Source organism: Rattus norvegicus, chromosome 10 (genome assembly GCF_036323735.1).
Source record: "Rattus norvegicus strain BN/NHsdMcwi chromosome 10, GRCr8, whole genome shotgun sequence".
NCBI lineage: Eukaryota > Metazoa > Chordata > Mammalia > Rodentia > Muridae > Rattus > Rattus norvegicus.
Window position 1 is genome coordinate 4,533,383 of NC_086028.1, and position 26,871 is coordinate 4,560,253.

At 47.4% G+C, this 26,871-nt stretch overlaps 1 protein-coding gene across 13 annotated transcripts in view; it reads right to left on the reverse strand.

The window, feature by feature from the left end:
• The window catches only part of Snx29 (sorting nexin 29), a 413,817-nt gene that overhangs the window by 141,517 nt on the left and 245,429 nt on the right, over nucleotides 1-26,871 (reverse strand). Inside the window, exon 16 of one of the 13 annotated variants that reach the window (XM_039086865.2) lies at nucleotides 7,734-8,030. The exons of the other annotated variants lie outside the window; for them this stretch is intronic. Within the exon in view, the coding sequence (XP_038942793.1) occupies nucleotides 8,016-8,030 (15 nt within the window). The 3' untranslated portion in view covers nucleotides 7,734-8,015. Of the gene's footprint in view, nucleotides 1-7,733; nucleotides 8,031-26,871 lie in introns of those variants that run through there. 13 annotated transcript variants of the gene reach the window in all.

Genomic DNA, 26,871 nt, shown 5'->3' on the forward strand with positions numbered 1-26,871 from the left:
TGTCAGGTACCAAGTCAAGTACAGCACACTAAACAGGGCCTCTGCCATGTTATCAAATGCTCAGAACAACTCTCTGTAACAGTCCTTCTGCCAGGTGAGAGCACTGAAGGGCATGACCCCCATGACACAATCTGGCATCACACCCTGGCTCCCAGCACTATGCAAACACACGCAACTGCAAACAAGGACGATAAGCAACTGTAAGACATCGGATCTCTGCAGAAAACAGGCCTTGGGCCGAAAGGAAGAATAAGGAGCTGGACTCAGTATGGATGCAAGCATGAAGACCTAAGGTCTGATGCCCAGGACCCACATAAAGCTGAGTGGGGCAGCACAAATACTTGTAATCCCAGTGCTGCTGTGGGAGGACGGGTAGCAGAGACAGGAAGATCCTCAGAAGCACAGGGGCATCTACCCTGGTGTTCAGAGGCAAGGACAGACACTAAATGTGACCCTCTGATTTCCACACATGTGCTGCAGCATATACATACCTGCATTTACACACATGAATACCCCTTCTTTCATGCATACATGCACACGCCTCTCCCCATCCTCAGTGACCTAACACATGCTTCTAGTGAACGATGAGCCAGCAGAGGCCAAAACACAAATAAGACAGATGCATCCAGCATGCATGCGGATGTGTTGGCACTGCTAAGTACACATGCTCCTGTTTACTGCAAAGGACATGGGCAGGAAGCACAAATCATTCTCCACTCACACAACATTGAAAGAGACAACTGTAAAAGCCGGCAGTGAGACCAGGTCAAAGTGAGGGCCCAAATTATCTTGACTGAACATTGCCACTCAGTCCCAGGTTGCTTTAGGCATATATTATACAAGGCACTAGCACAAGAAAACCCAGAAGGGCAGAGCCCCTCCTAGCCATGTAGAACTGAACACCGTGCCTAAAAGCAACTTTAAGGATGAAAGGGTTTATTGTAAGGAGTCACTGAGGCAGGAGACTGAGATGGCCAGTCATAGCACATCTACAGTAAAGAGCAGAGAGAAAATATACCTAATCGGTCTGCTTATGCTTGGCTAGCTCTCCTCACTCCACCACAGTTGAGGGCCCAGTCCATGACATGGTGCTCCCATATTCAGGGTAGGCCCTCCACCTCGAACAATCAAGACAGCCCTGTCAGACACACCCACAGGCCAACCTGATCTACATAAACTTTCATTAAGACTCACTTCCCGGGGTTGGGGATTTAGCTCAGTGGTAGAGCGCTTGCCTAGGAAGCACAAGGCCCTGGGTTCGGTCCCCAGCTCCGAAAAAAAAAAAAAGAACCAAAAAAAAAAAAAAAGACTCACTTCCCAGGTGATTTGAGGTGTGCCAAGTTTATGGTTAAAATCAACCAGCACAAAGACTTGGTTCAGGGAACCTAGATCTACTTCTGTATACACAGCCCCAGGGTTATCTGCCTAGACCTACTCCAGCCCCAGGAGCATGGCACTGCCTCTCTGCCATGGTATGAATGTGGTTTGTCATCCAAGTAAATATGGAGGCATAGAAGTTGTGTGAAAACCTTGAGGAGGTGAGGCCTGCTGATGTCGCTGGGGGGGCTACTACTCTCAGGAGCCACGAGGGTAGCTCTCATGGAGCCCAGGCTTCATGAGAACTAGCTGTTAGGACAGTAAGCTTTTCTCCTTGGCCATTTTCTTTTTAATTTCTTCCAGAGTCACCTGCCATGAGGTGAGGTAGCCAGAAGGGATGCTCACCAGAAATGGCACCGAAACCACATACTGAATAGGTTTTTTAGCCTGCCTTGGATAGTTTTGCTATAATCGCAAAAGGAGGGGTAATACAGACTGCATCCCAGGCCTGGGAGGGAGACACTGAGCTGCTAGGAGGGCAGCTAGGAGCTGCCAGTGCCACAGAGTGAGAGGCAGCAGCAAGAGGAAGCAGAAAGGGAAGTTGGGAGAACCAGGGATGGTATCCAGAACATGCACCGTTTTAGCACTGAGTTCCAGCTCAGCCAGATCTCAAAACTGCATGTTATGCTAGCCAGCCAACTCCACCTTTTGCTTCAGTCATTGTAAAAAGTTTCTGGAAATGTTAAGAAGTCCAGCCAAGAGAGGGAGACACACAGATGAAAATACAAGAATCAGCAGTGCTGTGGCAGAAATATCCGCAGACTTGGAGGATGCCCAGGGAACAGGAGTGACCACAGTTCTTCAAGAGAGGCTTCAATGAATAGCAAATGACTGAGTGGGTGAGGGCACTTGCTGCCAGCGCCTTCCATCTCTGGAATACAGAGAACCAACTTCTGCAAGTTGTCTTCGTCCCCTGACTTCCTCATTCCCATGATAGTGCACAAGTATGCATGCACAAAGAAACACACAGAGACGCAGATACACATACAATTATAAATATATGTAAAAGAAAAACATTTTCAGAAAGAAAGAAAAATGAAAGGATCAAGTCATAAGATACTGCAGAGGGCCGAGTGGGTCCTGGGCCAAATCTAGTTAGCAACACTGGCTGCCTCATTTGGTAAAGGAAGGCACTTTGGAGGTAGAGGGGCTCAGTCACTGAAGTGATTGCCACACAGGCACAAGGACCTGAGCTCCATCCCTGGTACTCACGTAAGTGAGACATGTGAGGCTGTAAGCCCAGCAGTACCTGTGAGCTCAGCCAACCCAGCCAGTGAGAGGCTGGGGTTCACAAAGAGACACAGAGTGACTGAGAAGATACTCAACATTGACCTCTGTCTACATGCACCAACACACATGCATGTCTACACACACAGAAGGAAGGGAGGGATGGACAGATGGACGAATGGATGGTTGGATGGGTGGAGGGAGGGATGGACAGACAAACAGATGGAGAGATCATTGGTTTGGGTGCTTTTTGTTTTTCTGAAGAAGGATCTCATTATGTCACCTATTGGCCATGGCATCTATATCCTCCTGCCTCAGCATCCTGAGTACTAAAGTTACGGGCAAACATGGTGGAGCTCACCTCCCCACCCTTCACTCAGGAATCACCAGGGACAAGTGAGAAGAGATGCCCCAGAGAGATGCCTACATATCCACTGACTGGCCCTTGACAAGAAGGTCCCGGCCTCACTCATTCCCGCCCAGCTCCCCAGGCTTGCTACCCTGACTGCTCTACACCCAGACAGATGAGAAAGAAAACGAGTAACAAAAATTAAATTAGAATACAATCCCACTGATTTTTTAAAAAGCAAATCTAATTCTTTTGTGCTCAGAAACTGCCAAGATGTCAACCTCATATAAGATAATAAATAAGAAGAACCAGAAGTTTCCTTCCAAATATTTAATTAATGTGTTTTATCTGCTTCAGCACCTGGGAACAATGGGCCAAGGGTTGGAAGATCAAGTCTGCACCTTCACACTGAATTCTCGGTGTTGTATGAGCCTGTCACAACCTTGGTGTTACGTAAATACGTAAATACAGGTTTTTCCTGTTATTATTAATTAGGCTTTTTCTTAACAGTCAGTATCGGAATTAACCACCAAAGAAGAGCTACCAGGACGTATTTAATTAATTTTTATGGAGCGAACGTTCCTGATTATTGTGTATTGGCTTTCCAATCATTCCTCTTCAGCAGAGTTTCTCTGTCAAATTAAAACAGTTGATAATACGCAAATAGATGCCTTGTGACACCATAACAGATGCTTGTTCTCAGGATTTCCCTATAAGGGCTTCAAGAACTTGGACTGGCATGGTCCTTATCCTTTCTTCACTAGAGCAGACCTGCAGCTTGGGATAGAGCCAATGTGGGCCAGCCAATGCCACATTTCACACAGGAGAATCAGTGAAGCTTCGGGGGGTCCGTGTTGTTCTGCGTCTGTCCCAGGGCAATTGTTTTGCTCTCTGGTACTATGAGTACTGGTAGTATAAGTACTATATTCACTGCTGTGGCAGATTATAGAAAGGACTGAGGGAGGAGAGTCCTGGGTCCTAGCAGAAGAATTAGGGGTGATCCCACATGGCTGCAAGCTACCTGGGCCTCTGGGGGTGGTCAGGTTCTGAGCAAGCTGAGAACTCTGAATACAGTCCTGCTCCTGTCCTAATTCATTGCTTCCGACATGGCAGAGGCAAGGATGCAAGGAAGAGCACAACTGCTGCCTTTCCTGTTGTCCTGTGTAAGGAAGAGTACAACTGCTGCCTTTCCTGTTCTCCTGTGTAAGGAAGAGCACAACTGCTGCCTTTCCTGTTCTCCTGTGCAAACACTGAATAGTTCTGCACGCACCTGTTACAGGTAATGTGTCCAGGATGGCCAAAAATTCCAATGCCTTTTTATCTAAAGAAACGGGACACAGCCCTGGTTACATCAAGATCGGAGCACTTGGAAAGAATCCTCCTGCAGGGGTTTGTCATACCAGTCTACTTCTCTAGACAGGGTCCCAGGAAGGAGTAAGTGCTGGCACACAGAAGTTACTTCAGAACATTCTAGAAGGGACAAGTGAGGAATTCACCATTCGCACATTCAGATGGCTTACAGTAGGGTTATATTTCACAAGCCCATCATATGCTGAAAACACTGAAGCTGAAATGTGTTAATGTATCCCCGCCTGGGAGGACAGGCCTCCTATAGCAACCACCCCACAGTGTCCACTCAGACCATAGCTCCTGATGAAGTAAGTCATGCTGCCTACATAGCTATGCACTGGCTAACTGTCCATCTTCCCCAGCATACAACTCCCTTAGGATCAGGGCCCAGTTCTTTACTCTCTCTTCCCCAGTACCTCTCAGAACAGATGCCAAATATTCCACTGTTAGGTACAGTGGCACACACCTCTAATCCAAGCACTCAGGAGACTGGGCAGGAGAACTGTGAGTTCAAAGCCCATCCGGGTTACATAGAGACCCTGCCACAAACAAAAGAAAACAAAAATATCTATTGATCAATTTTCTTCAATGTTGACAATCTTCTACAGCACAGCTCTACAAACTATGAACAATCAACCAAGCCTACCCCACTGTCTTCTTTCAAAACCCTGGATTACTGGATCTGAAATAGTCCACTTGGGCTACCATAACAAAACTGCAAAGTACAATTCTTAGCTCTGGAGGTGCCCAAGGCCAAGGTGCAGATGGAGTGGACTTCTCCTGATACCCCTCTCAGAGACTGCAGGGGACTACCTTTTTGCTCTGCCTTCAACTGCCTCTTCTCTGCATCCCTTGGCTTCTCCCTCTTATGAGGCAGTGGTGGATTTAAGAACTCTCACCTCGGGGTTGGAGGATTTAGCTCAGTGGTAGAGCGCTTGCCTAGGAAGCGCAAGGCCCTGGGTTCGGTCCCCAGCTCCGGAAAAAAAAAAAAAAATTAAAAAAAAAAAAAAAAAAAAAGAACTCTCACCTCCCATGACGAGTTATACTAAATCACTCCTGAAAAACCCTATCTCCAAACACAGTCACATTAACATCAGACTGCAGCATACGAATTATCAGAGGGACAAAAATCAATCTATTTCAAAACACCCCTCATTCATTGCACTCCAGTGCAGGGCAACAGAACTGAGTGCTTGGAACAGAGAGCATCCATACTGAGAGCTGAAGAGAGGACTCTGCTCTCAGCACTTTGAGCACCCCAGGGTAATAACGCTAGACTCCTCACTGTTTCTTGGCTCTGCACTGGGAGGCTTCAGGAAGCCTACGATGACAGTATTAATCCTCTGTACCATAACCAGTGGTTTTAGCAGCCAGTCCAGTTTCCTAATAGCAGAAAGCAGAGATTAATAAGTACAGGCCCCAAAATCCATGATTAAGACACATGAGGGATCACATTGCTTGTCAGACACCGGCCCCACAGTAATTCATTGAGACACGTGGCATGTGTATGAATAACTGAGAGGCTGCACAGGGAGTAGTCAGAAGGTCTGGAGTTTGGTATTACACAGACTGAAGTCCTATGTTCAGGCTTTTCTCACTGACACCCTCTTTGGGAAGAGACGCTTACTTTTCCCTTTGGTAAACCACAATTTCAATGAGAATCAAAGACTTTAGGTCTCAAGAGTTTACAGAAAAGGCAATGCTAAAGAGTCAATTTGAGTTTTCCTTTGCCCATTGCTGCTTCTGTTTGCTTGTACTCCTGTGTGAAGGCACTGGACTTCTGTTTGCATGTACTGCTCCTGTGTGAAGGCACTGGAAGCCCTAGAACCCCAGTGCAACTGATGCACGATAGGAACTGGAGGCAGGAGCTACAGTGCTGCTCACTTGTACTTTATGGCTTGTTCAGCCTGCTCTCTTATAGAACCCAGGGCTACCAGCCCAGAGATGGCTCCACCCACAATGGGCTGGACCCTCCACCATCAATCACTAAGAAAATGCCCCGTAGCAAGATCTTAAGGAGGCATTTTCTCAATTGAGGTTCCCTGCTTTCAGATGACTTTAGCTTATGTCAGGTTGACATAAAACCAGCCAGCACAACTGAACTCTTGTCAACGTGACACACAGACATATTGTTGCTAATCCATAACCTTCCCTTTCTTATTCTTCCTCAAGATCACATATTAATATCAACATTACAATAGAAACATTCCACATTTTAAAAGTCCCACAGTCTTTAAAAATACTTTTAAAAGCCATTCTCTTTAAACCCAAAGTCTTTTGAAATTCAGTCTCTCAACTGTGGACTCCTTAAAAATCAAAAATACTTTCTTACTTCAAGAGGGAAGAACCAAGGCACAGTCACAATCTGAACAAAGCAAAACCAACCTCTAACATATAAATAACTCAAATGTCCAATTACTCTCTGGAATTCACTCACAGTCTTCTGTGTTCATCCAAGGGGCTTGGGTCACTTCCCTGGCTTTGCCCTCTGGAGCACACTCACCGTCTTCTAGGCTCCACACGGCTCCACTCCACCACTACTGCTATTCTTCATGGTACTGGCATCTCCAAAATTGCTGGGGTTCCCTTCAGCAACTGGATAACACTTTCACCAACAGCCTCTCTAGTCTCCCTTCAGGGACTCCAGTCCTGCCACACAGTGCCAAGTCTCAGCTGCTCTCCATGACCCCTTCAAAATCAGTACCACATGGGTGACTCTTATTAACAAGTTCGGCTGCTAGTATGCAACCTTAGCAGCCCTGCCATCTCCGGAACACAACTTCTGTGAGCTGACCCTGAGGAAACACTTCTCAGAAGACTTCATCTCAATGATGCTGGCCTCTTCTTAATCACAGCTGATTCTTCAGTCCCACTTGACCAGCATCCATTGTCCCAGCAAAGCAAAGGTTTTGTTAGTGGTTTTGGTCTCTTGTCAATCATGGCTGATTCTTCAGCTCCAGTTGACCAGACACCTCAGATTCCTCACATAAAACATCCAATAGATTCTTCATTTCCCTCTGAAACATCAGAGGCCAGGCCTCCACTGTCTATACTGCTTTCAACATTCTTTCTTATCTCCTACCCTCCTACAGAGCAGTTCACTGTGCTCTCAGTACTCAATGAATTTTCTAGCCAAAAGTTCCACAGGCTTTCCACAGTACTTCCCAAAACAACATGGTCAGGTCTGTTGCAGCAATACTGCCCTATTCTGGTACCAAAATCCAGGATAGGTAGATAGGTAGGTAAGTAGGTAGGTAGGTAGGTAGGTAGGTAAGTAGGTAGGTAGGTAGGTAGGTAGGTAGGTAGGTAGGTAGGAAGGAAAGAAGGAGGGAGGGAGATAGATAGATAGATAGATAGATAGATAGATAGATAGATAGATAGATAGATAGATAGATAGAGGATTTATTAGAATGGCTTACAGGCTATAGTCCAGCTGGTCCAACAATGGAAGGTCCAGGAATCTAGTATTGTTCAGTTCACAAGGCTGGATGTCTGAGCTGGTCTTCAGTAGACACAAAAATCCCAGAGTAGATCCAATGTCTTGGAGCAAATGCACAAAGCCTCTTTGATCTCCATCCTCTGAGTGTAGAAACACATCCAGAGAACCAGTTTTCCCTAATGTGGAAGCGACTAGGCCCACATGTTTTTACACAATAGGACCATTTGGAAAGCCATCTTCTAAGTCACCAAACCAGGCAGAATCATTTGATTCTCAACAAAGGGAGACCTTGAAGGAGACATGAAACACAAAGCCTTAAGCTTCAAAGAATGAGGTGCCCACTAGGCTCTCCTACACTGCACAATTCACCTACCCCAAGAGGTGGGTCTTAGCTCCTGGCAAAACCTCCCTCAAGGGACATTTCATTTGCACGTGCCTTTATGCCATCAGTCCTTGCAGATATAACTTTTGCCAAAAAGACCCTTTTACCCACAGCTCAGACAGAAGGAAAACCCTTGATATTCTGCTACTGTTTTTTTCCTGTTAACCTCCTCTAGGCATCTCTCTATTCAATACCAGCCTGGATAAGCATCAGAAATTGAGATGAATAACAGTGAAATTAATCTTGTGGTAAATGCTATGATAAAGTGTGGGATAACCAGACTGAGACAGAGAATATTCATTACTGAACGAGCCCTCCACCCCACCCCACCCTTGTTCAGTTTTAGGGTAATAAAACTTCTAAGCTAGAGCTAGACATAGGCCTACTAATTAAAGACTACACTCCTCAGACTCCTTTGTGGCTCCTTGTGACCTTCCATGTAAGACAGTTGGGTGTGACAGGCAGTTATATAAACAGGAATAGGGGGACGCTGAATCCTCGTTCTCTTAGTGATCTTATTGAGGGGAGTCACCCACCCTGTTGCCTGAAAGTTGTATGCAAAGAAATCATGGCTCTGATATTGTGTGTATCACAGTGATAAGCTGTGTTAAGCTCAACTAACATACTCATTGAAATGAGCCTAACTTTTGGCTGGCTCTTGTCCCCGGCACAGAATTCATAACCAGTCTCTGCCTCCACAAAGCTCACACTCTAACTGAAGACAGACAATACCCAAGCATCCAGGAAACAAGACCTGTGAAGGATTAGAGACAAATGTATATAAGTATGTGCTGTCTTCAATACTTTCTCACAGCCCAGACCTAAAGCCTTTACAGTGGTTGTGGGAAGACTGCCCCAGGCTTCCTGAGCTGCACGACAATAGCCCTAGGATGTGTCAGAATGACACAGAACACTTGTACTTGCATGTACTCATGTGCGCGCTCACACACACACACACACACACACACACACACACACACACACACGGGGAGGGGGGGCATGTAGAGGTGGGGATAGGTTGGAAAGGAAGATGCATAAGCAAAGGCAAGGGACATTCTCTGGCCATCTACACTGGCTCTTGAGAATGGAATCTGGAATCTGGTGAAAGTGGTCTTGATACCTCCTTACAGCTACTGGGCTGAAAAGGTTTCTATGCTCAGAAAAACATCTCAGGAAAACAGAAAGGACTCCCCAGTGCTCCAGTCGGTTTCAAATAAAAGGCTTGGTTCTGTTCCATTGTAGCCTTTCCCACAATCTTGATTAAATGGCCAGTTTCATATCTAACTTTCTTTTCAAAGGAAGTCCTATTCAACTAAACTATAAATTAGAACTGGATTATGATCTCCCAGGGACGTCTCATCTCATTCCCTACCTCCCCCATCCTCCATAGAAGTTATCTGGGAAAGAACACACTTCCCTGTGGAGCATGCACTGCTCCTGAATACCCAGGACCCCTGAGGCAGTCACAGACTCACGTGCCTCTTGAAAATAGCTTCACTGTAGTGTGGCAGGCACACAATGGACCTCACATATCCAAAGTAGCCTCTGCTGGTGTGTCTACGCTTTTGAAACCACCAACACAATCAAGATAGTGAACACATCCATCACTCATCAAGTTTCCTCAAAGATCCCTTGGTAATTTCATCTTCCCATGAGGCATCCCAGGTAACCAGTTATGTGCGCAGAGTAGTTTGCATTTTCTATAATTCTCTATCAGCAGAATCACACAGCACATGCTAGTTTGGGCCTGACTCATCAGCAGAATAACTATTAGGCAATCTATCTTGCTGTGGTGTATACCAATAGTCCACTGCTTTTCATTACTGAGGAGTGACCCATCATATGAACAAATCAGTATTTACTCCATAGAACTTCTACTTTAGGCTACTACAAATAATACAAATACTTTGGGAGCTAAGCCAGGTTTACATACTACAGAGACACTGTCTCTTCCCCAAGACCACACAAGTAAAGCTGTTCTGATCACTGGCACATGGGTCTCTGTGTGGATGTGTTTTCTTCTCTCTCAGACAAATACCCAGGCATGAAATGCTAGCCCAGCCTTTGAAGGTGGAGTGTCATCACTCTGAGATGTCTGTTGAGAAGCTTCTTCAGGAGGAAGACAACTCCCTCCTCAATGAAGTACATAACTGTATGGATATTCATAGGTCTGTGCGACCACAGCACAGCACAGCAGAATGCCAATCCAGGGCAGATAACAAGGCAGTTGGGTTCAACACGACTCAGCAGCCAGTGCTGTTTTAAACATCAAGATCTAACTCCAAGTAATTTTAGGAATATCAAAGCACAGCACAATTTGGTGGAAAATTTTCCTGGTGATAAATAACTCAATACCATGTTCGCAATGAAGTTTTAAGATTTGATTGCATCAAACTCTTTGTAGCATACATGTGATATTTTCCATAAAGATGGGTTCTATAGATTGGCCAAGAAAAAATGAGCTCATGATAAGGGTCTGAGGAGGATCTGGTGTGGTCTCAGTCATCCGAATAGCGCAAAGGCCACCAAGCTATAATCACCTCCACCCCCAGGCTTCTGGGCAGAAAGCAGGTTATACATCACCCCCTTTGAAAACACAACCCTGTGTGTTTATCATTCCTGGTTCCCCTAGTGCTTATCTGTGAGCACATGCCTCCTATACACACATGCACATGCACACAAGTATACACATACACACCTCCAAAAGCATGGCCTGTGCTGTGAAAGCACACTAGGGGCATAGGGAGGCCACTGTCACCCTGCCACATCTATACTGAGCTCTGCTGTCTCTCTGCTTAGTCCCTGCCTACTATGTTTAGCTTCAGAAGCAGAAAACAGCTACAACTATAAGCTGGCATAGAGCAGGAACTCTGGTCAAATAGTTGAAGGACATGCATAGGATTTCAGGTTAGTGACATACCAATCATATCAGGCAGAAACTCTATGCTAATGCAGAAGTCTCTGATAATGGCACCAAGAGACACCTTTCTGTAGCCCCTCTCTCTTCATCCTATTCTCATGGATAATGTTGTACATGTCTAGCCCACAAGTCTAGCAGGTCATGACCTGTGTCTCACTGGTTCACTCTCCTTTCTACGTGCGACAGACTTAACGGTCTTCTACTAGAGTCAGCACAATAGGCAGCTCACACAGTCTCACAAGTATATGGCTCCCTGCCACTTTGCTCATTAGACAAATAAATCACTGGCTGTTGTCAAGACTGTCCAGTGAGAAACAGATAGACTTATCTCCCGTTTGTACTGCTCTGCTTGCTGCAGCAGCCCTTACCGCAAAGGCACTGCAGCCACCTCCATCTCCCCAAGGATCCAATGTGTTTTTATGACTGCTGTTTATGCCAGGCCCCCAGAGCAGTGACCAGCACACAGTAGGTATCACCAAGCACTCATAGAGTAAGCCAACAACATGAAGCAGCATTGACAGCATCAGGTACCCAGTAGGTCTGCTTTGAACACTAATGTTGGTTTCTGTAAGGGCTCAGTGAGTGCTGAGCTATGTCACCTACCCCGAGGGAGCTGGATGCAGAGCTGATCCCCGTAAGAGGGTTCGGCTCACACACTTCTCAAACCCTGGAATGACCCTGGGAATGCCCTGTATGCCACTGAAGGGAAATGATTGAAACAGTGACCAACCACAGTAACACACAGCAGCAGATGCAGGTCACAGAAGCCGTCCTGAGCAAGTAGCTTGGAAGAACGCAAACTGATGGGAACAGAAACACCGGGACATGCTACAGGGCATCACCACAGCGAGGTAGTTGCTGAGGTAAGTGACTGTAAAACCAAGTAAGCAACACTCCGAGCAGAGGCAGCCGCTGGTCCAGGAGCCCACGGTCATGGAGGAAGTGAGGGTCATCATGAGAGAATCTCAGGGTGGCAGCACTTTGCTGGCTGGTGGGGCACAGTGCCACTTCTTCAACTGTCAACAGACATGTCAGCGCATAGCAACTAGACCCATGCTCTGACAAGAGGCCTCTGGCAGAGAACACTGCTCACACTGACCTTGAGACATTTGCAGAATCCTCTAGGTTTCCAAGATGCAAGACTATGCAGGGTGCCACATGTCCCCCACATTCTACCACTGACAAACTCCACACCCCTTCTTGATCTCAACGCTTTCACAGCAAATGTTTATACACTTATAAGCTCTGAGGCTCCGTACCAGACCAGGGGGAGAGGACAAGAAAACACTGCAGAGCAGGCCTTATAAGCAAAGACCTCATGTGCTCACTGTACACTCAACACTCACAACACACGTGGTGGGAATCCCCCTGCTCCCTGAACCAGCCATGATGTCAGAACCCACACCATGTGTTATAGTGAAGGACCCCGTCTGACCTCAACACCAACCTGCACCCCAGGCTGTGCCCTGCCAGGCACATGGTGTAGACAATCCCTCAGCCTTCAGACAACACTTAGTTGGCATCACCTCTTGTGGCAGTATGCTGCTGCAAACTGAATGAGGAAAGGTGGACTTGGCATGACCTGGGTCCCTTTTCCTTGACCCCCTCCTCCTTACAGAGCTCTCCTAGGAAACCCATCTTCAGAAGAGACTGCCTGCCATCCGCTGCAGGAGCAGAAGGCTGAAGAGAAGAGAAGGACCTGACTGGGAACTCCTCTGTGCTAGGACCAGAGCCACAACTCCAATCTTACCCAGTGTTATGCTGTGCTTTGATACAACTCTGCAGTCCACTGAGGGGACAAGCAGTCCCAGAGATATCCCTGGGTGTCCATGGCTCTCTCACCCCAAAGCTTTGATGAGCACAGAGACAATCTCTGTCCATAACGTGGCCAGTACTTGCAGTGAGCCTAGTGGGGAGCTCACCCATCAAGTCTGCCCTTCTTTATTTTCATTTGAAGAAAGGAACTTTTGGGAAGGATCTGCAGAGTGATGGGGAAGCCATGTGGAACCCTTGCACTTGTCCCCAGAGGACATGCCTTACAGTGGCCCAAGACAGCTATCACCCTTACACTTTGGATGCTGGATTGGACGTTGCCTTCAATCCCTTCTGCAAAGGCAGAAGTGTGGAGCAGTCTCTCAGGACATTGCCACCTCAGCATCAGCTGGAACAGAGCAGGGATTTCAAGGCCTGTGTAATACTCTTCGGTCCAAGACTCTGCTAATCCAGCAAACTATGAAATACATTCAAAAAGTCTGCTTCACATTTGAGCAGGTTACAGCTGCCAATACCCTGCTGTGACAGACTAAAGGGACAAGTGACCTCACTTTGTTAGGTGGGGATGTTGTCCTTTCCTGTTTGAAGCCTAGGGAAAATAACGAAAAGGCTGTCCCTGCCCCAGAACAGCAATGGTTCTCAGAGCAAGTGAGTCCTATGTCAAAGGCAAGTCAGGAAAACAGCTAGAACCAGGAAGAGGGCTGCTGAAGGTAACATTTCATAGAGCACCTTGAGAAAATAAAACTGAAAGTCAAAAATTATGATAAGAAATCACAAACTTTGAAGTAAAGAAAATGTGATGGTGGGATCTTAATTGTAACGGTCAGACTAAGCGGCACCTAGGAGACTGGCGAGGCACCCTGGGATCTTAATTGTCACAGTCAGACTAAGCGGCACCTAGGAGACTGGCGAGGCACCCTGGGATCTTAATTGTCACGGTCAGACTAAGCGGCACCTAGGAGACTGGCGAGGCACTGGGGTGGTCCACTTGAACTGCAGGAGGCACCGTCCAAGAGGCTGGGAATCAGCTCCAGCACACAGCCATCTGTAACGCAGTCCCAGGAAACCCGACGCCCTCTTGTGACGTCTGAAGGCACCAGGCATGTGGGAGATATGTGTTTGTAAACACCCACAGGCAATATGGCAACTAAACCAGAGGCAGCAGCACCTGAGCAGCCAGCAGACTGACTGGAGCAACTGAACAAAGTTGGAATCACAAGATCATTTTTTTTTCTGAATTAAAATCAGTTTGCTAACAATTCAAAACTAAAGTTTCAAATAAAAAACATGGCTCCTTTAAAAACGAAAGCTTTTAGGGCAGCACAAATATGCGCCCCCCCCCCCCCCAGCAGTAATAAGTAAGGCTGAGCTGAAAGAGGAAGCTGTGCCCTCCGGTTCCCTGGCCCTGCCATGTGAGTCATCAGGATGCATGAGTGGAGTGGACACGAGCAGCCCCAGTGGCAGCCACAGTGGCACACGTGATGGCAGGGCAGATGAAATTTAGACCCTGTTAGGACATCACAGCCATCCAGCTGGAGATCAGCAAAGGTGTCTAAGGGGGCAGGGTATCAAAACTGAAGCTCCTGGCATAAAGGTAGGGACTCTAATTCCAGCTCTAATTCCAGTGAAAAGGTGCCTTCTCACTCCTGTCTTGTAAATGCCTCTCTGTCGCTCGTGTGTGTGTGTGTATATCTGTTCATGTGGGAATGTGCACACACATATATACATACGGAGTCCTCATATGCATGCCAAGTCTCTTCCACTAAGACTCTCTGCCTTAGGTTTTTGACATAGGAGCTCTGTGTACTAAACCCAGACCATATCAATTCAGCTAGGCTGGCTGGGCAAAAGCAGGCTCCTGTCTCTGTCACGCTCTTCCTCAGTGACGGCAACACACACATGCTGCTATGCCCAGCTTTTGCGCAGATGTTGAGGGGCCAAGCTCAGCTGCTGACGCTTGTAAAGTAGGCACTTTGTGCACTGAGCCATCTCCCCAGACCCCACTCCCACCTCTGCAGAGTGTACTTTCTATTCTTCATTCCTTTGCTTCCTATCTATAAAAGCGGCAATCACTAAATGATGCTCACTCTGATCAGATCAGCCTGAGGACTAAAGGAGACAGTAGTACATGACAGCCGTCCCCACAGAAATACATACTCTGCAAGTACTGAAACCAGCATGGCTACCTTCCCGCAGCCTTCTGCATCAGCCCTGACACCGTCCCCTCCATCACCACATCACTATGATCCCCACCATTTCCTGCTTTATGACCTCATCCTCTACCTCGTGTTACCCTAACTCCCAACCTCCCCAACCTCTATTACCCCAGCACCATCACCTACCACTGACTTCTCGCTTCATCTCCATTTCCTGCCACCATCACCTCCTCTTCCATCTCATCTCCATCACCCCTATCACCACCATCACCACCATCACCTCCTCCTCCATCACCACCATCACCTCCACCTCCATCATCACCATTACCACCATCACCTCCTCCTCCATCACCACCATCACCTCCACCTCCATCATCACCATCACCTCCTCCTCCATCAACACCATCACCTCCTCCTCCATCATCACCATCACCTCCTCCTCCATCATCACCATCACCTCCTCCTCCATCAACACCATCACCTCCTCCTCCATCAACACCATCACCTCCTCCTCCATCAACACCATCACCTCCTCCTCCATCAACACCATCACCTCCTCCTCCATCAACACCATTACCTCCTCCTCCATCAACACCATCACCTCCTCCTCCATCAACACCATCACTCCTCCTCCATCATCACCATCACCTCCTCCTCCATCAACACCATCACCTCCTCCTCCATCATCACCATCACCTCCTCCTCCATCATCACCATCACCTCCTCCTCCATCAACACCATCACCTCCTCCTCCATCAACACCATCACCTCCTCCTCCATCAACACCATCACCTCCTCCTCCATCATCACCATCACCTCCTCCTCCATCAACACCATCACTCCTCCTCCATCAACACCATCACCTCCTCCTCCATCAACACCATCACCTCCACCTCCATCACCACCATCACCACCATCACCTGCCATTACCCTTTTTCTCTAGCACAGTACCATCATCTTCATCACCTCCTCTTCTGCACTCCATCTCTGCCATCCTCTCTATCATCATTTCTTCCTCCATTATCTCCTTACTCCATCCCTTCTTCCTCTCATCCATTTGCCACCACTACCTCGTACATCACCATAGATACAGAGAGGACAAAAATTATCCCCTTAGCTGAGTCTGCTTTAGACCTTCTTGGCTCTTCCTTTACCCCAAGCCACCCACACTCTTCCTTCCCAACAAAGACACTACTACTTTGTGGCTTATTGACTGTTTCCCAACTTCCTTTTGGCTGCTGAAGCATTCACCATGTTTTAAAAATATACCTATCTAAAGACATGTCTCTATTTCACACTACACGAAAAGGCAGTCTTTTCCTCCCAACACTGCACTGGAGTGAGTGTTCAGAGAACTGAACTTTACACTGCAGTCTCCCTGCCTCCCATTTCTTGACACTCATCATCCATGAAGTCATAGATTCTATGGTGGCTCAGAAGACCTACATATACACGGCATGTGTAAACTTTAGTTTCCACAGATTTCAAATGATCAGAAAGCTGATATAACCACATTCTTTATAGTGTCACACTAAGATAACTGATGTCTGTAATTATGGTCCCGAGGCATGGCGCACTCCCTAACTGCCTCCTGCGTTATCGAAGATAAAATCATGCTCAGATGCCTTTTAGCATTAAGCATATTTTAATCATATTCTCATTCTTGGAGCATTAGTAACCCACGTGGCTGAAGTAGATGATCCAGGCAGCTTTGTGAATAAGATGTTCTGAATAAAGCTGAGATTTTCAGAATGTTCTCACAAAGCTACACTCTACAGACACTGCAGGTGGATGACTGTGATCATTTATCAACAACTGAATTACACAGTGACATTGCTGTGTGGTGCTATAGTAAAATGAGGGACAGGAAACAGATGAAGGCAGCAAAATGTTTTCCACTCCTGCTGAAAGCCAATAATTCTGATGAGCATCCTAGAAGCCAGGGCAAAGATGGAAATATGACCAATGGTATAATTCCCAGATGCTCAAACACATGACCATTTAGTCAAGAGAATCATTCGTGTATATCACACACATGAGAAACTGCAAACAGTGATGGCTTGGGTGGCAGAGACAGGAAGGCAGCAAATTCAAGGCCATATGGGCTATAAATAGCAAGACTCTGCTTTAAAAACATTTGTTTTTGTTGTGGCTCACGGAGAAGCACCTGCTTATCTGCCTAACCTGTGCAACAACCTGGTTAGATCGCCAACACGAGAGAGGGAGGAGAAGGGGAAGGGAAAGACAGAACATGACTTTCGGGACATAATATAGACACGTTCACACTGTGTAAGTGTATATATGGCTGTATATAGATGTACATACTTTGTGTATATGTAGGTTTGTATACATGCACATACTATGCATGTATGTGATGTGTATACATGCATATACTATGCATATATATGAGGTGTATACATGCATATACCATGCATATATGTGATGTGTATACATGTACATACTATGCATATATGCTGATGTATATATATGTACATACTACGTATGTATGTGATGTGTATACAGGTACATACTATGCATGTACGTGATGTGTATACATGCACATACTACGCATATATGTGATGTGATACATGTACATTCTATGCATGTACGTGATGTGTATACATGTATACTGCATAACTGCACATATTTCATGTCTATGCATGTGTGTGCACATATTTATTTATACTTCTATCTGTAGCCCCTAACACTTCTACGAGGCCAGAGCTTCAGATTTCTGATGCCACTGAAGACAGCAGACAGACTGGGCAAGGGAGACAATGGGGGTGTAGATAGTTAAGGTGTGTAAACTTCACGGTACTTGTCTCAGCCATGGCATGGCTCGAGGCAGCTCCTGTTGTACAGGATAGGAGTTCAGTGCTTCCAGTCTGACTTTTCACTGCAAAGCCCTTCCGGCACACTCACATAGCTGACATAAGAGATAAGTGAGAACACTAGCATCTGGCACACTCACATCACTGACATAAGAGATAAGTGAGAGCACTAATGTCTGGCACACTCACATCACTGACATAAGAGATAAGTGAGAACACTAGCATCTGGCACACTCACATAGCTGACATAAGAGATAAGTGAGAACACTAGCATCTGGCACACTCACATCACTGACATAAAAGATAAGTGAGAGCACTAACGCTCCTGTGCACCCCCTGCAGAACCTTTGGCTATGCCTGAGACACTCTCCCTGACATGAGCCTCTCTTGAACTGCAAAGGTTGTAGACAGTACACACTGGTAAGATGACATTTAACAATCACTCACTCTAAAATGCGACACTCCATGGCACCTTGTAAAAAGGGATTATGTGGCACAAACAAAATGGCTCAAAAGGTGAGGTGCTTGCCATCTATTTTAGCTTTGTCCCTGTTGCTGTGATAAAATACCCTGTCAGAAGCAACTTAGAGGAGGATGGGTCTCTGTTGGCTCACAGTTCCAGATTAGAGACCAGTCAGGGCAACAGGAATTCCACCATGCTGCTTGTCTCAACTACAGGCAAAGGTAGAAAGAAAGTGGATGCAAACCGTCTCGGCTCTTAGACAATCCAGAGCCCAGTCTCAGGGACTGGTGCCAGTCACCGTGGTCTGAATCTTCCCTCATCGAATAGACAATGCCTCACAGATATGCCCACAGGCCAAGCAGACCTAGAAAGTGTCTTCCTGAGACCCCCTCTTCCCCTGTGATTCAAAGGGGTCAAGGTGACAATTAAAACCAACCATGTTGACTACCTGAGTTAGATCCATGGAAGCCACGTAGAAGCTGCCCTCTGACCTTCACACATGTGCTATGGCATATGTGCACGGGCAATCATGCATGATACAAACACGTAATAAAAACAGTAAAAATAACTTAGAAGGTGTTCTCTAACAAAATGTTTCCAAGCACATAGAGCACAAGATACTATGATCTGAACCGTACTGACGTCACACTGAAGTTTTAACCAAGGAGCTGGAAGAAGGGGAGAAAGCGTGTTGATTATGAAAAGAGTGGGGGCACTGGGGAGTGATTAGATCACAAAGACAGAGCCCTTATTTATAAATAAGATTTTACCCAAGCAAAAGAGCCCTCAAAAGAGCCCCCTCTCTCCTGCCCCCCTGAGAACATTCCAAAAAGGGACCTCTGTGATTCAGACAGTGAACCCTCATGGGATACCGGTTCTGTTCTCTCTATGCCACCGATTTTATGACTTTGATAAAACTGCTCAAACCAAACCAGCAGACACCACAGCAACAGAGTGATAACAAGAAGAAAGCCACTACCCTAACTCCATTTCTGCTGTCATAACAAACACCCTGACAGAAAGCTACACAGGGGAGCAAAGGGTTTGTTTGCCTTACAACCCCGGGAACTCTAGGAGACTCAGCTGCCTCCATCAGCAGAAGCTCTAGAAAAGGCAGGAGGATGGTGGGAAAATCAGCTACAGAGGATGCTAGGAGAGACAGTTATTTCCTGAAAAGCAATCTAAGAATACCTCAGGTGACTTGGGCAAGCTCAAGTACTTGGGTCAACTGGGAGGGGAGAAATGTGTGGGAATTCTGTAAGCCTCAAACCAAGAACTAGGGGTAAATCTGCTAACTTCAAGTCTTGGCCAAGTTCTGACAGTGAATAGGGTAGTGTGGCCCAAATGAAGCCAGTGTTCCCACTGTTCAGAATCCTTAAGCCCATCGTGGCTGGGAAGTGGCGGAGAAGCAAGTGTGGGAATGAAAGTACCTTTTACTGTACGTCTTCCATGCCTGGTTCCGAGGAGGCCGGAGCATGCTCCTGGTTGGGCAGGCTGTCCTCAACCACATGACAAGCCACAAGAAACACAAGGAGCAAACCTGGGGGTACAGGCAGGTCTGGGTGATGGCTGAAAAGGGCCTAGAACTATGCCTCCTGGAGTGTGAGCACTCAGGCAGCTGCAGGGAACAAAAGCATGATGCTTCCTGCTGGCCCAGCCTTGCACCACCCAAATTCCCATACAAAGGGCAGAGGCTAGGAAGCACCAGCACCAAGACAGTGAAGTCTCTACCCTCAAGTAAGACAGGGTACCTGCAGAAACCATAGGTGGCCCGTTCTTCTGAGTGAATGACTGGCTGGCCACTAGTCTACCAAAGAAGGGAGGCACAAGGAAAGGTACAACTGGGTTGTTCTGACAGTACTCAGGAATAGTCACCTCAGGAGTGACATCAAATCTACCCCAGAAAGTAATAAGACAAGGGGAACCCCATCACAAAATGTGCCCTTGGAAGGAGAAGGGGAAAGCTGGGCATGTAACAGTTACTTACCTACAGATGAGGCATTGAATATGCTAATTCCCTGGGCTAGAGATACCTCGAAACTGCTGCAGTACCTGCTGTATGCATCCCTGTTGGTGGCACATGAGAGCACAAGAAGTTCCAAGTCATCCTTAGCTACCCAGGGCAGGCTGGCCACATGAGCTCTTGACAAAAGGCAGAAGTAGGGGAGGAAGGGTGAGAGTGCAAAGATTATCCTCAGGTTATAATTAAGGCTGCTCGAGACTCAGGGAGCTGAATCGGCGGGGGCTGGGTATACACCCAGATCCTGATCTGTCACCATGACCAATGTAAGACGGACTAGCATCACTGGCAATATGGACACAGGATGTTGCCAACGGAGAACGGCTATGAGCTGCAAGTCTGGACTCCGCCCCTGTCTCCTGCCATCCAGTGCTTATGTACCTTTGAACACTCGGGGACTTTAGAGTGTCTTTGTCTCCTCTGTACAAGGATTGGAGCAGTACTGTGTAGAGAGTGTAAGGAACAAACAAGACACATCAAGTGCTCAAAACCATGCACGGGGTAAGCAAGTAGGGCAAGTGCAGCCAGCCAGTCCACCAGAGACCTCGGGTACATCCACAAGGTCAGCACGGCTTTCAGGAGACGTGAATTAGGGATCAACAGGCATGCGGTGCTTGGCTTTACTTTCAAATCCACTCTAGCACACACCCAAAGTGGATTAAACAAAACTGTTCAATTTGTTCTTTCTACAAAATTACTAAATTAGAGCAACTCATTAGCTGAACTACATGATTCATTTGATGAGTTTTCTCTATAATAAACTGAGAAAAGTCACTCCCAGTCCAAGCCTGAATCTCTTGTAGTTTAGTAAGGTCTTCTGGAGGAAGACAGCCACATGCTTCAGGAAGCAGAAATGCTACCTGGCTTGGCCTCAAAGAAATCCTCACATCTCATCTCATGGTGACAGCTTTACAAAACCAAATGAATGGGTTACCTGGGGTGTGACAGGACCTCAGAAATGGTCAAATGTTACCCCTGAAATCTTCAGTCAACCATTCTAAACATCTTAGTTTCCATACCACCCACTGTGCTCATGGGTATAAAGACCAAGCTGCATACCCAGTGTGACAGTGGCCACAGTAGGTACTTAGCAGGGCATCTCGGTGACTGATTGTGATGCTGTATGCCTTTAATTCCTGAACTTGGGAAACAGGCCAGTGAATCTCTTCAAGTCCAGCCTGGCTCCCACATGAGCACCAGAGCGGCCATGGCTACATAGTGAGCACCTGTCTCAAAAAATTAAAAGGGGGGAGGGTGGCAAGTAGGGGATCTCAATCACTTTTAATTTATGTTTATATCGTTCATTCATTCATTCATTCATTCATGAATTCATTTAGAGGTGAGTGGGTTTTTGGTGAACACATGCCTGATGTTGCATGCCTGTCTGTCCATCCGTCTGTCCATCCGTCCAGCCCCACACACACACAACACACACACGATGGTCAGTCAAACCTCTGCTCTTTATAAACTAATACCAAGGTCACGACACTTTGTGCCAATCTCATGATAATAGAGACAAGCAGATGTCAGGAGATTTTAATCCCTTCAGATAAAGCAAACAAGCACTGCGCTATCAGAAGCAGAGCCCAAGGTTGAGGGGCACACATCAAGGGGCACTTCTGAAGTGACAGGCACCCTGAGGCAACACTTTCCCAGACATTTCTCAAGCCAAACCCTGCCAACTGTGGAAGGAGAAACCTCCACACACAGCCCTTAGGACCCAGAGAGAATAGCCATCCAGTTCTGATATCACCAGCTTTGTCTGACAAATGAAATCTTCCTAAATGGGTTAGAAGCAAACAGCTGGCTAGGTTTACAAAGGAAATTCTATCAAGTGGCAGAGAACAGGAGGAAGTAGTAGGGGACATGGTCCCCATTTGCCTGTGTTGGGGAAGACCGAGGAAGAGAGAAGAGAAAGCAAAGGGAGAGTTACCCACCATACCATTTTCAGGGGGAAAAAGGGAATATCAACCAGGACTGGGAAGATGGCTCAGTCAGGAAAGTGCATGCATACCCTGCCAGCACGCAAAGCCAAGTGTGATCCCTGGAGCCCTCCGGGAAACTTCCAGCCAATGGCATATGCTTGTAAGCCCTGGGAGAGGTAGAAAGGGGGGGCACACTCCCAGAGTCCCCTGGCCAGCCCATCTAACCTAATTGGTGACCTCCAGGCCAGTGAGAGACCAGGTCTCAATGGAGGCAGAAGGCCCAGGAAGTTGTCCTCTGGCTTCACATGTACATGCATACAAATGCACACACACATGCATTTAAAAAGAAAAAAACATTACCATTTCTAAAGCCTAACAGACAGGTGGGAGCACAGCTGAGCAAAGGAGCAAACGTTTGCAAGATACTGTGACACGCACCTCTGACAAGGCTGTGATAGAACAACTGCTCTGTGTGTGACTGAAAAGTACTGCTAGAGACAGACACCGCTGCCAGGGAGGGGCTGAAGTGTTGTCCCTGTCTCACTGCTAAGTCTCTCAGTCAGCAGCACACACACCGTCCCAGCTTGTCAAACTCACACATGCTCTTCCTGCAACCTGAACCAGCCTAGCCCACTCAGCTGACGGGGAAAGGACCTGCACACCTTCCCCTCCATGGCAAGGTATCAAGACTGCCCTCGCTCCTGGTTCTGCCTCACTGAGTACTTCAGGGGTAGAACAGGGGCCCAAAAGCAAGGGAGACGGTCTGTTCACCATTAGGCACTCATTCGCTCTTGTTCACTCATTCTCTGTGAGCTAACGAAAGCCAGAGTCTCCACAGCAGCCTTCCCCTCAAAGCACATCCATTCCCCATCCTCTGTTCCCCACATCTGAACAGGGCTCTCCACCGTCTCAGTGCAGAAGCCAGACCCTGGGGTCAGATGAAGAGCAAGAGTGGAGCTCAGCTGGGTTGCCAGCGTAAATTCAAAGCTTTGGCCGGGAATTAAAGAGGCAAAGTCTTGTCTTCCCTGAGTGTGAGCCTAGAAGAAAAGAATTGCTCAGGGGATCTGAGCCATCTATGAGCAGAAGGGGAATCACCCAGAGTCATTAATTCAAAGGAGAAATAATAGAGGCAAGGATGGGAGAGAATCAGCAGCCTAGTGACACAGCTGTCACTCCTAAGGTCAGCGAGCTATGCCTAAAATCAGACTGTCCTGGATTGACGGGCAGGACAGGTATGTTCCTCCACAGCGACAAGCACCCCAATAGCTCCCTGGCTGAGCAGGTGAAATCCTACCGCTCTTCCGCAAAGGTTATGGCGGTGCATTCCCCAGGTCTCTCTCCTCTGAAAGAATAAAAAATGCAGCTAAGAAGTCAGAAGTTTAAAAAAGCTCTAAATACCTCAAATTCCAGACCCTGCCCTCTACCTGTACTAGCCGACCATAAAGTTAGAATAAAATCTTAGAGAATAATCTTGAGAAGCAGGAAGCTTCTCCCAGGAACTGATGGACCATAAAGTAAACAATCTTGAGAAACAGGAAGCTCCTCCTTGTGATTTTTCACCGGTATTCTCGACATTTTCCAATGACGCCCTAACCCTACCCGCTTGGGTTGAGGTTTCTTCCTTTAAATTCCCCTTGTCTTAGTTACTGGGGGTCGAACTCCACTGCCCCTTTGTGGGATATGAGTCTCGACCCCAGTGCACTGGTTCCTATCAATAAACCTCATGTTTATTACAGCAAGGATGGTCTCACGTGAGTTCTTGGGGGGGGTCGCATCATCCCGAGACTTGAGTGAAGGTCTCCCTGCTCCGGGGGTCTTTCACCTCCAGCCTGGACAGCACATCAGTTCTAGATAGATCCCAGTGGCCTGAGCAAGTCACAAGATCCCAGAAAGAGAACCAAGATAGGACTTGATGAATAAATGTCTTGTGTCTGCCACAGCCAGTTTGGTCCAGCTTTCCTGTGGTCTTCAACAAAAATGCTGTTTAAATGAGTTACAGTCAGATGCCAGGGGTCCTGCAGGATGCTAGGCTGTAACATGGCAGGATGGTGACGGGGGCACAGACACTGCCATCTGCTGGGCTTGCAGCAGAGCAGACTTGGAGAAAGGGCAAAATGCGAGCACGGTCAAGGCAAGTGCAGAGAGTGCTCCATCAGGATCAGGTCAGACACAGAGGATGCTCTAGGATGTGGGAGACTGAGCTCAGTTTGAGCAGAGAAGTGGCCCAGGCTAGCTTCAACCTTATAATGCCCCTGCCCCAGCCTGCTAGGTGCTGGGGTTACAGCCCCTCCACCACACCCATCTTCAGATGAGATCTTAAAGGTGAAAAGAAAAGTTGGCTCTCTCCTCTCCTCTGCATGCATACCCTTTCTCTCTTTCTTTCTCTCTCCCTCTGACCCACCCCCACCCCCACTCTCCCCATGGGGACTTCCCAGCCTCAGTCTTGGGGTCAGTGAACTCTCCCAGCTAAGAGAGGTTTCCCAATAAACCTGCCTTTAATATAGATAAAAGTTAACAAAGAAAGGTGTGTCAGGGATGGACCATGAAAAAGGGAATCAAGTTAGTTGTCAGGTCAGACAGCTTGCCCCACCCGCTGTGCAAAGGCTGCAGACGCCGCAGGAGTTTATTAACATGCACATCAAGTCTTCAGATGCCTTGGTCACCGCAGGGCTGGCTTGCAAGAAGAGACTTTCTCCTACCAGGCTGGCAAGCCTTGGACCCCACAAGTCACATCAGCTGTCTGCTCTCTCGGAAGTTTGTAGCTCTACCCTCAAGCAGCAGCTTTTCAAGTAAAAGTCGGGCCAGCTTACCCAGCACTGACAACAGCCCTGATCCCTCCCCAGGCCTGCCCAGCACCAACAGAACTGCACTGGATCTCCTGAATCTCTTCCATCAAGACCAGGCAACTCCTGCCACAGGCCCAGAAGTAGCTTCAGGAAGCTTCTTCCTGCATAAAGGGAGAGAGCTAACAGGGACCCAAAATAGTGGAGGACTGAGGAGCTGAAATCAGCTACTATAATTACAAATATTTTTATCTGTCGTCCAAAGGAGGAGCATTGGATCATCTTCCAAGTGTGTCTTTGTGTGTGTCTGTTCCTTCTTAAGTACTCCAGACTCCAGGTTAGACGCAGCCCCAGATTCCAGGCCTCAGCACAGTCAAAACCAACACTCTGGCAACTGAACAGCCTCCTCCATCTCTTGTTGGTTTTTTTTTTTTTTTTAAAGACATAACTATCCTCCTGCCTTCGCCTCCGCTTCCCTGGTGCTAACATCACAAGTGTATAACACCACACCCAGATGAGACAAAGAGAATTCCTTGTCAGTTATGAGGAAGCGGGTGCGTCTGGCCCAGATGTGGAGCTACAACAGAAGAGTGCTGGCAACCCAGGAGCACCAAGGCCTCTCTAGGGACTAGGTGAGCTGAGTAACCAGTGCTTGCCGCTGCTGGCTGCACTCCTGCGTATCTCAGGATCCATGAAGCGAAGGAGGCCAGAGAGCTGGGAACGCCTGCTCCTCCAACACACCGGCCAGGATGAGAAAGACGCAGAGCTTCCCCTGGCCTGAACTAGACTTTACTGAGTTCTTAGAGCAGACCTCAAGGAGGGAAACTGGTCACATTCCACTGAGAGTCTGAGGCTTAGAGAGGCCCAACAGGAAGTGGGAGATCAGAACTCCTCTGCTTTGTGGCATCAAGTGTCCTCTAAGCCACCAGACTCCAAAGTCAATCTCAAGAAGAAGAAAGATCAAAGTCTGAATGCTACCCACATCTTACATTTCCTGGAGGCCAACCACCAAAGTGGACTGACCAACTCTAGGGAGATTAGGTGAAACCACAGGAATTACCTAAAAGAGAGAAAGAAGTAAGAGTCTTAGATGTATCTTGGATGTAGCCAATGTCTTTGAACTTCAAAACCTCTACTGAGAAAAAATCTGAAGTTTCAGATCTTCAAGAGAGAGGGGAAGGTTTACAAAGAAAATTATGAGCACCATCACTGGAGGTCCAAAGGAGGAGGGAGGAGTTATGCAAAAGAGCTGTGGTGAGGTGCCTTCAAAGCCTTGCTCCAGACAGTGCCTGACTCCTCCTCTGCCCTGCAGCTTCTCCAGGATCACCACCTCCTTAATCTTGGGAGAGTGCCTGCTCTCTCCACACCTAAGAAACTGACTTTAGTGGCTTTGCCACTGAAGCCACTATGCAGGGAAGGAAACAGAACTCAATCTAGAGGAGCAAAGGCCAGTAGAGGGTCATCTGGGCCTCTTCTTTACCACTACCAGCTCTATCAGAGGCTCAGGGACAAGGACAGGAGAAGACAGGATAGCAGGAGGAGGCACAGGCTGGCTGCTGAGAAGGTCCTGGCAAACCTGTAAGAGTCAGCCCAGCTGCCTGCTGCCCCCGTCCTCTCCAGCATAAGCTTAGCTTCCCTTAGCCCTGAGTGTCAAAAGAGAGCCTCTTCCTCCTCTACAGAGCCTGCTTTCTCCCCTAGAAGTCTTCCTTCTTTTTGCTTTTTACTTGCCATACTGAGAATTGGACCTGGGCCTCAACCACACCAGGCAAGTGCTCTCTCCTGAGCCATAGGCTCCTACGAGACATTTAACCCTGCCAACTATCAGCCTAATCAGAGACTCCACACAATATCCTATGCATCATCCTTCACAGGGTGC